Genomic DNA, 13,929 nt, shown 5'->3' on the forward strand with positions numbered 1-13,929 from the left:
TCGACGATATACAATAACATTGATTCTCATTTTAATAATTTGATGTTGATAAGTATTTTAAAATCTCTAAATAATTTTATTACTTTAGCCGACGTAATATTTTTCGCAATAGAATGATTTACATTGATTGTTGGTAAATGTAATATATGAGGAAAGTAAATATTATTCATATAATTTGGCCTACACATTTTGTACCAATAGGGTTTTTTAAATATTCTAATAAACAAATTGTCTCGACAAATTGTCAGTCATCGTCGATTTTTGCTCTCTATTTAAGTTTATAATTAATAATAAATTAAAAAACATTTAAACTACGAAAATATTGCACAATTAATTCAAAGCAAAGAGCTCTTTCATTGATAACATTTTCTAAACTTTCTTCGCTTTTCTCTTGTAATAATGCTATTACTTTAGCTGGCAGAATACGCGCGATATGTTTCGCTACAGAGCACTCTGATCTAATCGGTATTCACTTCACGTATACACAACCAATTAACGACGAACATCGAGAGCCTACTCTCGATGGATACCAAGTTTCATGAGGCATTATTTGGATTATTGTATCCTGCTGCATTTTCGAAATGGCAGAAAGCGATCGAATTAAATTTCTGTGAAAATTCACGATAACTTATTATCCAAATATTTAATTTAATTAGCTGTTAAAATTAATCAAGACGTTATACATATTAAATAAGAAATAAACCTCAAGATAAATTTATTTAAAAATAAAATGTTTTTGTAAAAAAAGAAAATCATACCCTCAATTTTGTTGTGAGAGAAATTTAATATCGTTCTCGTGAAATAAGCTTGTCGATATCACGAATATATTTTCGTGATAATACAATTTTCTCGGCGTATATTGCACGATCGATCCACGTTTGAAATCGCTTTTACTTACGTTTAAACGGTAGATTGAAGTACACTTTTATCGTAACCCCCATGTTCACGAAACGCACAATTGCAGTTACTCACGAAATTGATCAAGTGTTTTAAAAACATCATATAAAAGTTTTTATACCCAGATAGTGGAGAAACTAGAAAGATAACATATATTACGAGACAAATTTTCATTATTAAAAAGAAAATACAAGTCTATCAGAAGATTCCAAATGATATATTTCTGAAATAAGAAGCTTCCAAATAATTACTTGAAATTTTCGAAACACTCGATCATTTTTGCGAGTCGTTTGCATAAAGCTCAAGTGTACCTGTAGGATTCGGGATTTAGCCTCGTCACAGTGCAGTAATGATGCAGCGCACAGACTCCGTTGAGAGGACCGCCACAGCCCCAGATTTGCTCCACCTCGCGCGGTAGCGAGACCGTGTTGGCCGCGTAATACCTGTGGGACATAGAATACACTCACGCACACGCACACACACACATACATACACACGCGCGCGCGCGTACGCACGACCGCGAGGCGTGAAGTGTGCGAGGTAGGATAATATACAGAGACCGAGACCGAGCTTGTGCATTAGGAGAAACGCGAGAGAGCGGTCGGGTATCAGGACTGTTATTAGCATCGTAATGGCGCGCGCGTCTCGAAAAGGGGTAGACAGTTATCACAATGTCGCCGGGCCAGAGTCAGGTATTACTGTGAGATATAATTGCTGGCTCAGGGAGAAACGCGGGAATTATTAATCCTCAACCATGGGCATCGATATCTCACACGACCGACGCCGCTTAACCACATTCCACACGTCAGCATGAAACACCCATTGAGACATTTTGACTGGCATTTATGCGAAACGCACTACGTAAGGCTAAGAGGCTTTCAACAATAAGCCACGGTCGAATGCGAGAAGAATATTCTTCTTACGTTCGACTGTGGCTTATCGTTGAAAGTCTCTTATCCTTAGCTTTAAATCTTAAGTCCTAAGAAATTGGCCAATCATAGTCGATTATATAATCGATTATAATTGGTCAATTTCTTACGACTTAAGACTTAAAACTTAGATAATGGCTTATTGTAGAAAGCCCTTAATAAATGGATTGCAACACAAACATAATCCCGAGTTGATTCTTATAAAAGATCGCGATTGGCATCTTGATAATATACAATAAATGGTATTTTTAAACGATTTCACTATTTGTTTTGTGTCTTATCTATCGATTAATCTAAAGAAGAAAGAAGAAAAGTACACGAGACCAGCGGCTCAAGGCGTAATCGAGGCCAGTAATTAGCAGGGTACGTCATTATGGTTTTAGGGCTAAATTACGCGAACGGATCGATCCGATCCACTTCATCGCATACATACCTGACGAAGGCGTAATCATTCGACTGCGTAAACCGGTCCGCCAGATCGTGAAGAGTGATCGCCGTTATCTCGTCCAGCTCATAATAGTCGAGCAGCGAGTACTCGACTATCCAGTTCGCTTTGCCGATTGAATTCGCTTCGGGCAGATTAAGATAGTACTGCGTGTAATCCAGAATCTGCGCAGCATGCAACACGAACACATAGACAGGTTCTACATTTCTGCGTCCCTTTTGAAATTGGTACGTCGCGCAAATAGAGCGTTCCCGTTACGGAAACCTCGCGATAATATTGAGAATGTATACGCGCCCGCCATACCACCTACCTGTCCGGTGTTAGTTTCGAACTTGTAGAGTCGCAAACCCGGGTTGTTGGGCCCCCCGACGGTGCTCGGCGTTACGCTGGGAGCCATCATTATCCAGGATACGGGCAGACCTGTTCAATACGAGTATCGTTTCACCGAATAATTAATCGCGTGCTATAAGTATTAATAAAATTAAGGTCACACAACCGATAAAACCAATACGTTCATCTAGACCAGTGCGATATAAAGCGACCGCAAATACTGATAAATAATTTGTCTGAGGAATTGATCGATCTCCTTTTTCTGTGATTACCAAAGGGCAAAGGACAGTTCAACAAAATACTTTGAAAATAAAAACAAAGATTTGTTGTTCGAAGTTGTTTCATTCTAGATTACAAGACAAGACATAAAGATAAATAGTCCACTCGATTTGTGTCGTGTCAGAAAATTGTTATATTCGAGAGAAATATTATCTATAGAGTTGTACTAGCGCTAATAGCTACATACAGGCTCGATTTACTACTCTTTTGTAACTAGTGTTTGTAAATAAGTCCTGACAATTTGCTGTAACATACCTGTGTCGCTGTATATCACGCGGAATGTATCCGAATGCCAGTGGCCAAAGAACTGTCCCCGGATGATGTCCGAGTAGAGCCGGACTACCTGCAGATACTTGGTGTTGTGCCTCTCGTTGAGCGCCGCGGCGCCGCTTTCGTGGTCGTCCACCCCCGGCGGTGTGTGGCCGACTATGTACACCTGACCGTTACAGAGTAGAATAGGAATGATCATCGAACATCGATATTTCGAGGAATCTGCATAGTTAGGTTCGACGTTTCGTTATCTGTGTTCTACCTTAATATCTATTCATGAAAACTCGATGTATTCCGATACTATCTTCGATGTTTCCCACGTTGGATTGATCTTTGACGAGCAGCGTTATTTTACGTAAAGACACTTTCTGATGCAATGTATACTTTTATGTCGCAATAAATTTTTCTTAAAAAATTTTTATTTAATTTTTCTGTCGTACGCATATAAAATTTTATTGTGACGTGAAGATGTATCAGGACATGGCAGTTCGTTAAATAGTACTTTTAGAATATCAGGCTTTTTTATAGCCAATTTGATGTTAATCCTATTTATTATCATTAATAATGCTTTATTCTATGTACTTGTATACTCTCTAAATTCTTTGGAATAGAATCTGACCTTAAGAGTAAAATTTGAGCCAGTATTGGAAAAGAATGGCTCAATTTTCAATCTTTAAGAATGAAATTTTACTCTTCAGAGTTAATTTTAAAAGTTTAAGAGATTATTATAAATATCGATTGTGTACGTTTTTGTGCAATAGAATGCTATTCCAGTATGTAGCTGACATTTTTAAAGCTTTTATTTTAGAACATTATTTCACTTTTTAAACGAAGTTGTATCCAAATGTAATGCATAAAAATATCGTTTTTTAATACATTTTTAGTAACTTAAAAATAGACAAAACGTTTTAGATTTGAATATAGATGTTTGCTTATACAATCGAAGAATGCAAAATAGATTTATAGTGCAAAACGATTCAAAAATCAGTGACCAAATAACAAACAATATAATATGTTTTGTTAGTATATTTAATATAAATTTAACATATCAATAAAAATCCCATGTCAATTATTGATGATAAATACTGATTAACCATGTCAGATCTTCAAAAGATGTCCAAATTAAAAATGCAAAACCAATTACTCGTTTAACGGCGAGAATTACGTTTAGTCCCATAATGTAAGAATTTCTTCACAATTGATTTATCTAGATCAAGATATATAAATTCGTAGGAATTTCTAATTCTAAAAAAATATACAACTAATACTTACATAATGGTGCGACAACGATTTCCTCAAAAGTTTTTATAAAAAAATATATATAACAACAATATTCGTTTAGTTTTAACAATGACGATATATGTATAACGTCGTTTCTAACGGTTTCTACGAATTATCGAGAATATATAAGCTTACAGTTATGACTTTATATATATCTTGATCTAGATAAATCAATTATGAAGAAATTCTTACATTATAGGACTAAACGTAATTCTCGCCGTTAAACGAGTAATTGATTTTGCATTTTTAATTTGGACATTTTTTGAAGATCTGACATGGTTCATTAGTATTTATCATCAATAATTGATATGAGATTTTTCTTTAATTTAAAATAGTTGAAAGAAATATGTTAACTTATTTATACTGAGGAAAGCTCTGTGTATAGCAGAAACGTTTGTATTATAATTTATATATTGATAGTTATATATTGATATGTTAAATTTATATTAAATGTATTAACAAAACACCTTATATTGTTCCTTATATTGGTCGTTGATTTTTTAATTATTTTGCATTGCAAACTTCGAGTGTTTATTTATATTCTTGTTTTGTTAGATTTATAGTATTCTAAAAATAAAATCAATCCAAATAATTTATAAATGACATAGATTGTAGCGATGAAATGAGTCATGACATTAGTCCAATTACAATTATCATTGGAATTTACATTGAGAAAAGTATATTTTATATAGACAGAGTAAAACAAAAAACAAATATTTGCCACTCTTATTGTTAGAGTTTTGTACCTATAAAAATTATAAAATATTTGCCTTTTGTTATTATCGTGTTGCGAACTTTACAAAGTTTATTTTTATCATGGAGAAACCTATATGCATATATGTGATACGTACTTACACATGCATGCTCGGATGCATGATAAAATCGGAAATATGTAACTTTGTTAAAGTAAACTTCTACCACAATATATCGGTAGGAAACTTAATAATAACGATAATATCGTAAATTTATGATAGAATAATTTATTGACTGCGAAAAAAAAAAAACTGCCGAGAATCGCCGTCAATACTTGGATACTAAATATCGACAACTCCCGTCCGATACGAAAGAGAGTGGAAGCGTTCTCATTGAACGGAGATATCCTTAGTTATGTCGCGTGACTGCGTCCCGGTTAAACAGACGCTCTAGGGTGAATCACGTACGTGGCTACGCAATGTGTCTCTCGGGACGCAGGAAGTCTCGTTAGCATCAGCAAACCGGCCAGTCACTCGCGGATGGCAAGCGCTAGTGCACACAGCACCCACACACATACACAGAGATATATGCTTGTTCGATCGTGGTGTCTGTCGCGACGACGGAGGATTGGAGATACGAAGGACCTGATATCTAATCGGACACGTACGCGAAATTAGTCCCACCGGTTCGAAACGCAAATTGACGCAGAAGTTGGTGCTCAGCGTCGAGACCTCTGATTGAAAAAGTAGCCCAGATATGTCCCTGATCGTCGAGGAGATATCTTCGAAGAACAATCGGAAAACGTATTAAAGCTAATAAGGATCGATTATTTTCTTAATTAACCAAAATTACCTTGAAACTGTGTCATCTTATTTTTAACTTTATTAAAATTTTTATTTCTCAACTGGAATCTCTCTTATATCAATTATTTCTACGAGATCAACGTATATACTCTCCCTTAATTATTTAATATGTGACTGATTATAGTTTTAGGCGATCAACGAAACTGCATCTGTTATTCTCAACAACAATTAAAATATTGATTGTATTAACAGGGATCATTGACAAAAATATATCTATTGTATAATGAATTACACAATTCACTGATTCGGGTCGAGCCCCGGTAATATTCCCACAGGATCATTCCAATCGAAATAGTAAATAAAAATAGAACAAAACTCATTAAGTGAATAACGGAAGAGAGATACATTTTTCATTCGCCGGGATTCTTTCTCGTCAAATCGCGCCGTGGGAGAAAAGGCTGCCTTCTTTGAAAGATAAATGGTAACGAACGCGGTTGAATGGGAGTGACGCGTTTGGAATTATGTGGCGAATTGTCGCGTCGCGCGGGTGTTGCGGTTCGCGGAATAAACGCAAAAACGTTCGTCCGCGCGACGCGACGGAGACGGGAGAGATGCAAAAAGCGCGCTCTCCGCAAACAACCGAATAGTCGACGCCGCGGAGATTGAAAAATATCGCGTGAAAAGCGCACAGACGTCGATTTTAAATTGCTACCGAGGGCCTTTTGCCGAAGGTGCAGGAATCACGGCTGCCATTCAAGGGAGGCATGAACGAATTGGACCGGGCTACAATGGATCGCTGATTGGTCAGTTTTGCCGCTGACGCTCTTAAACGACTCGTAATTTGTAATCGCATTATCCGTCCGACGTCGGGAACGATCGATCGATCCATTTCCTCCGTCTCCCTTCCGCCAGCTGTACCGCCAATCCCTCTCCTCGGTATTATAGGATGCCCGTCCGTTTGCCGTTTGCCGTGACATCGCGTCCCGTCTCTATGGGAATGCCGGGGGATCGAGAAGCCCACTCGGACCGTTTGCGAAACGACAGCGGCGCGGGATTATATCTGTCCACGGAAAATCGGATTTCTATCTCAGAACCTGGGCGGTTGGGTGGGGCACCCCCCTACCCCCTCACCGCGTTCCCTTTCTTCCAACAACCGTGTCTCCGCGCGCTCTTTTTATCCGGGCGCACATAAGGACGTACAAGATTTTCCGAGAATTCTTCTCCGGGAATCCCCGAGGGAGTGCGTCGGGGCGTCCGCGTCCGCGCGGGACGATCGAGCGAGCATCCGAGAAGCAGGACGGAGAAACTGGAGGATAAGAGAACGACGCGGGAGGATTGGAGAAAATTATTGCTGGTTATCAGAGTCGCGACCAACGAGCCATGCCCGCTACATTTTCCGATTGTTATTACCCTACTGGTCATTTCATCGCTTTTCAAGAGGACAGCTATTTTGCTTCCACGCTCGTTGATCCGCATTAAGAGCTTTCCGAGAGAAGAAAGGAGGAGAGAAAGCCAGAGAAGGAAAGGGAGAAATGGGGAGAAATAGGAAGGCTTTAAGAGTCTCCCGAGAGCTTGTGGAGTATCGTGCATGGCTATCGGGCAAAGAACATACTTGGTTTATCGAAACCCGGCACATATGATACGTTATTACTCTATTGTGAATGTTCGTCTAATATTAACTTTACGTTTTGTTTCAAAACTTGTGGAAGGGTTACAAAAAATTCCCAGAGAAAATTTCTCGAAACTTGTCAATTGGCCGGAGATTAACGAACAAATCATAGTTCCATGGTAAAAATAATAGCGCACTCGGGGAAGTGTGGATACGCGAATTCGCGGGAATAACAACAATTAGAGACCACGTTTTTTTTTTTTTTTTTATATAAATATAATACGAGGCTACCAGAGTATATGTAACCACGTTCAGCTTGAAATATAGAGTGGGATTCAGTTTGCCATAGTAAATTCCACGAATAATTTCTGACTTTTGGCCATACGGAATTAAAAATTTACGCAGAATTTTATTGCACACGTAGTTCGAAGGTACACTGAAAAATAATGTCACTCTTCATACGCGAGCCAGTCGGTGGCGTTATGCATCGCGGGGTAACAGGGTTGCCTTTTCGAAACGTGCACGTAGGTGAATACGCCGATAGTGACGTGTATGAACGCGATGGCGCGGTTAGCTCTCTCTTTCTCTCTCTCTCTCTGTCTGTCTGCTGGCTGTCTCTCTCTCTCTCTCTCTCTTGGTTGCGCTCGCCGCTCGGTTAATACGATCGGGATCAATGGCGGTGGCGTGCAACGGTTTACGTATATGGACGGGGTCTCCTCTTGCGGGCCCATGTATGGAATACCAAGTCCCTCCATAATTTATCGTCGGTCGTGCCATCTCGGTCGCGTGAAGGATCTCCCTCGCGTATGTCGAACTCGTTCTACTACACGCCCCGCGGCGTAATCGATAACCGATAACCCCGGGAACCGCGATATTCGATAGGTCCCGGCTCGGAAGATTTCCGTTCGCTCGCTCGCTCGCGCGATACCGGAGCCATCGCGACGTAGCTTCGCGAAGCGAGTGCGCCGAATTAATTGCCTCGCTGATCGAAGAGGATTTTGCGATCGGTCCTCCCCCCTTCCTCTCTCTCTCTCTCTCTCTCTCTCCCTCATCTCGTTGGATCCCGCAACGATCCCCGGGCGTAATGGGCATTACCTACGATTTGTCATCGCGCTTTATGACGCGGATCGTACGAGAGAGAGAGAGAGAGAGAGGAAGAGAAAGCGCAATACGTCGAAAACGGAAATCCCGGAGAAATTGTATTCGGGAATAGAGAGGGATCCACTCTTGCGATTTGCATTCAAATCTTCGATGGAAATTATACAATTTGCTCCATCTTCCTACGAGGATATATATATACGGTTAGCTACTAGTATTACAAATTTTCGTTCAAGAGTCTCCTTAAGCTAAATTCATCGGTGTGCTTCGGTAAGAGTTAATAAGCTGACTGATAATTATAACCGTAACGTGATCGAGAGAATCGCGATGTGTCATGCTGTCGGGCCAGCGAGTGTATTTACTCACACGGTAATTTATAAACGCGCAAACGAGAAGGAACGAAAATGATGACTACAAAACAGCTCGCCTGATAAATCATACATCCTATTGAAGCCCGATCAGCGGGATTTTATTCACTTCGTATGCTCCACGGGAATTTATTTCATTAAAATTTATCTCCTTGGCGATCACATTTGTGTCTCGCGTTGACGTTTTAATACGACAAGCAGTGCAAAATACGTTCATACGCCGCGCGATTTTTTTCATTGCTCGTGTGCAATTGCTCGACGTACCTATATCGTGTATCTTATTTTTGAAATAAAAGAAAGAATGAGGACAAACACATCTCGTTGCGCGGTAAAGTGAGACGAGGGCAATACCGCGTCACCTTAAATTTTCTCCAATATCGCCAGTAACCTAGATTTTCCACGCTTTTCGCGAAACAATAAACTGTGAAACTGAGTAATACCTTTACAGGGGTACCCTTCAATTACTCAACTTGTCGTGTGACACGCGAGATACGCGGGGAATGTTTTATACGTGCATGTTTACCCGGTGAAACACTTTGCCATAATTCTACGATGTCTGGCGAGCTTGACGGGTAATCGGGAGAATTGTTTGTGTGTACCTGATGTAGAGCGATATTATAACTGTAGGTGCAAAACTGTTGTCATACCGTTAAGTCAATCCGCGACATCGTTAAGTCAATCTGCCAATTTATCAATCAAAATGCATCAGCGGGATTAAGTATATAGAGCGAGGGAAAAAAGTGCCGGCTTTATTTTTAAAAATTGCGGTGTAACGTTATTGGACAGCGGGATATTTCGCGAAAAGTAAGATATTGAATGACGCGACACTGGCGCGCACGAGATTCGCGACTTCTGATATTAATCTCCTAGAGGAAAGTTCAGTGAAACGTGCTTTCCAATAAGCGCGATCGTGTGAGTGACTTGACGAGGCCGTTTTTAAATCGGATGAAAGTTCGTATCGAATATTCGTGTGTGTCGACGAAGTTCCGTGTAAAACAAGCCGCCCGCGGCGGGGCTGATTAAAAATCTATTCGATAAGTTATTGGACGTTCAAAGAACGACTACTCCTCTCTTTCGTGTTATTTGCACCGATTGTTTGATGAGAGTTTCTTTGTGCAAGTAACAAATATCTCAATTTCATTAGCATATATTTAACTTTACCGTCTTTCTTTTTAAACTAACCATCGTTTAATAATCATATGGTATTTTATGTATAAAATGAATTTAATCAATACTATGTTAGTTATTTAATAACAACAATAAAAAAGTATATAAAAGAGGCTCTGAAGTTAATAATTAAACAATAATGTATGATGCCTATAAGAGCCAACACAGGGTGAACGTGTGTAACAAACAATTTATTTAAAAATTATATAAAATTAACGTAAACGTTTCGACCACCGGTTCGGGTCCTCTTCAGTACAAAAATCCTTAATCATGTAATCATTAGTTAAACAGTAACAAAACGCTGCGATGTTTAATAAGAATCTATAAATGTACTTACACAGAAGTAACGTAACACAAATTGTACGATTTCACAACATTGATATTTGGGATGAAATACAAACTGTGTTAATGTTTTTTCGTTCATAATTGCTATAGTTAAAAGTTAAAAATTTTATTTTCAACAATTAATTCAATATTGTACAGAAAAACTAATCCATTAAACAATATTTTTTAATATTATATTTTATCTTTCAAGTACGTATTGATATTTACAAAAGCCAAAATGTCAAATGTAATTTTGACAACGACTCTTGATACATGAATATCTAGAAGTGCACGAATACGCGCGCGTTTCAAAATGTGTAATTTTATAGACTAGAGTACATGTATCTGGTACCAAATTACAGCATATTTTCAACGATTAAACGCCCATTTATTCAATCAAGTTTCGTGTTAAAATTCGCGTCCACAGGTTTATAAAGCTGATCGATAAAGAGCTTAATTTACATACCCGTGTCATAATAGCGAACGACTCGACATTCGCTCTGAGATACCTGTCGTTTTCATCGATCCGAGAAAACTGATAGCATGTAAAAATTCTTTTGTCCTACATTATCTTTTCACGTACACTCTGAACGGGACGGATACATGCATGTACGCAAATATATATGCGCACGGCTCAACGGACACGAAAAATTTCAACGCGTCCTTTATCGCCGGCGTCCAATATTCGTTTCAAATCGAGTTACACACGAAGATAGTCTCATAGAATATTTCCGCTTAATTTAGTTCCCACGTATGCTGAAGGGTTCAATGGTGCCGAAAATCGATATTACTGAAAATAATATCGATATAACGCGACACTTACATTAAAAGATGAAAATTCCATTATCCTGACAGACTGTCCAAATAGGAATCGATCCGAGTTGAATTAGTGCCGTATCTCCTGAATTCTCACTCGCATCCTCGACTTTAAATCCCCGCCCTCCATCTAGCTCTCTCTCTCTCTATATCAAACCGTCAGCCGTGCCTTTATCATTTTCGCAGTACTTCTTTATTCGGTAAAAATCCATAAAATCCATAAAATTGTTTATCGATACGGCGATGCCGCGAATTATTTATTATCGTCGTATATACTGGCGACGAAAGAGAGCGCGATACAACGGAAAAGAAAGTAATGCGTGCCCGACGGCAGTATAATAGCTCAGAAGACCAAATAATATCGTATATCGTAAAGTAACAACCTACCGTCTCCTTCTTCTTCCGCGCATTCTCGAGGACCGACTGGAACCAGGACCATTGGCCGAAGGGATCCTGCGTGTTATCGACCGTACTGCTTCCAGAGCGATGCAGCATACGGCTGTCGACTGGGTTCAGCCACAAATTCGTATTAAGGAAGACGATCCGATATTTTTTCGAGCGCTGCTCGATCGTATAGTATCCGGCTGCAACAAATTTTGAATAGTGCCGTGGCGGTAAAGCCGGGGTGAATTTATGCCCGCCAATAAGCTTACTTTGTGCCGTAACATTTTCAGAGGGAGAGGGCATCCATAAATGTTGCATCGACCCGTTGCGCGCGTTTCGAATCAAAGAGCGGTGCGAACCCCGTTTGCTGATCATTTATGCATCTCTCGGGACCGTAAGATGCCTCTTTTTGAATTTTAATACATTACGGCACAATATGATAAATGTATGATATTATCGATACGCATACATATTACAAAGATTAGCTAAAGGGCTAACCGATTGTAGGATATACGTCGTCATTAACTATTAAATACTTTTTCGATATGAATATATCCAGTGTTTTTTTTTTCCAATGCTTTTTTTCTATCGCTTATAACTTTGTTTTTTATTAATAAAGATTTGTTTGATACCGTTGTTCCCTAATGTCTGGCACTTTGATTGAAACAAATTTTACAATATCATTCATTTGCTACAATAATGACACAATTTAAAAAAAAAAAACAAAGTTTCTAGAAAATGAGTTTGAATGTTGTAAATCAGTAAAATTTTGTAATTAATTTTAAAGTGTAAGTTTAGAGTAATAGCTGATTTTAAAATAATAAAAGTATTTAAAGTGTATATTCTGTCCTTTTGTTTTCGTTATTTTTCTGTAAGTAATTCCAAAATGACAATTTTTTAATTATATGTCATTATTGTAATAAACAAGCGATGTTCATTTTTATAAAAGTTACAAGTAATTAAATATGTCATAATAATGTGGCGTTTAAGAGTTAATATGTAATAAAAGCGTAATTATAATTCAATAATTAACATGGTTCGTATTCCTTCTTAACATATTTCTAATTAATTTATTATTCGAACCATTATGTATTTCAATAATTAACATTTTCCATCGCTACTTCAATCCGTTTAATTATTTATATCGTATCGTTCACGATTTGAGGAGCGCGTAACAGCATTTGCTAACTTACCCTTTACAAAGGTATCCACCGCTTCCGGTGGTAGCCAATTTTGCCAGACGGAAGCGAGCTGCGTATAATTCAGGCCTATGTCTTCGTGGCCGAGTGCGGGGAACACGAATTGTCCTTTAAACGTGCGGTGCAACAGTTCGGTCAAATTCCGCAAACATTGCAGACGCAGCTCGGCGTTCATGCCGGCATTGCGCGTCAGCGCGTCACTGCAACAAGTAGTTACAGCCTCGTTAGTCCTAGTTACATAGAACGCTCGCACTCGGGGATTACAACGCGAGCGCCGGTGATTATCGCCGATAAATACAGCGAGGAAGAGGAAATGTCGCCGGATAAGGACGCGTCTCGTTGTGCCGCGTCGCGACGCGTCGCGCCCCACGTCGTGTCGCGCCCCGTCGCGTCGCGTCGACACGCGAGATGAAGCGCAATGCGGTACGACCTCAACGACGAAATCAGACGTGCGAATTGTCACCCAAGCGAGACGCTGATAATTATTACATCAACGGTAACTGATTAAACACCGACGGATGACGAAAATGGGAGAAAAGTAACGTGACAGAAATATAAATGACATGTTCTGAAATTAAACTAGGAGGAAATTTATAAATATAAAAGTTTATAATATATTTATACGGAATATTTTTCTAGAAATGAATCATATTTTTAGAAATGGACCATATTAAATTATTTATATTATTTCTCATTCAATCATTCGTATGATTTTTGTTGACTTTTATAATTTTTCTGAGGATCTAATTATTTTAACATTGGATATGAATTTTGTTGGGTTAAGATTTTTTTGAGTATTTATTGTTAAATTACTTCTTTATATTTTAACTGAAACATGACTCAAGTACGAAATATTCTTGTTCTTAATATGTCGCTTATTTATACTACACACATTTAATTATTTATAATATCTATACTTGTTCATTTTCCTGATTTATATTACTATTTTAATTTATATTATTATATTAATACTATAAATATAGTATTAGTAACAAAACAAAAAATTTTATACTGTTTTCCTTAAAAAAAAATTTTAC

At 38.4% G+C, this 13,929-nt stretch overlaps 1 protein-coding gene across 2 annotated transcripts in view; it reads right to left on the minus strand.

The window, feature by feature from the left end:
• The window catches only part of LOC108760442 (acid sphingomyelinase-like phosphodiesterase 3a), a 45,404-nt gene that overhangs the window by 2,075 nt on the left and 29,400 nt on the right, over positions 1 to 13,929 (minus strand). For both annotated transcript variants that reach the window (XM_018506426.1, XM_018506427.1), the window contains exons 5-10: positions 12,887 to 13,092; positions 11,697 to 11,893; positions 3,136 to 3,316; positions 2,582 to 2,691; positions 2,260 to 2,435; positions 1,209 to 1,340 (exon numbers count right to left, since the gene is read on the minus strand). In XM_018506426.1, coding sequence (XP_018361928.1) covers positions 1,209 to 1,340; positions 2,260 to 2,435; positions 2,582 to 2,691; positions 3,136 to 3,316; positions 11,697 to 11,893; positions 12,887 to 13,092 — 1,002 coding nt within the window. The remainder of the gene's footprint in view (positions 1 to 1,208; positions 1,341 to 2,259; positions 2,436 to 2,581; positions 2,692 to 3,135; positions 3,317 to 11,696; positions 11,894 to 12,886; positions 13,093 to 13,929) is intronic.

This window comes from Trachymyrmex cornetzi, unplaced genomic scaffold (assembly GCF_001594075.2).
Source record: "Trachymyrmex cornetzi isolate Tcor2-1 unplaced genomic scaffold, Tcor1.1 scaffold223, whole genome shotgun sequence".
NCBI classification, from domain to species: domain Eukaryota; kingdom Metazoa; phylum Arthropoda; class Insecta; order Hymenoptera; family Formicidae; genus Trachymyrmex; species Trachymyrmex cornetzi.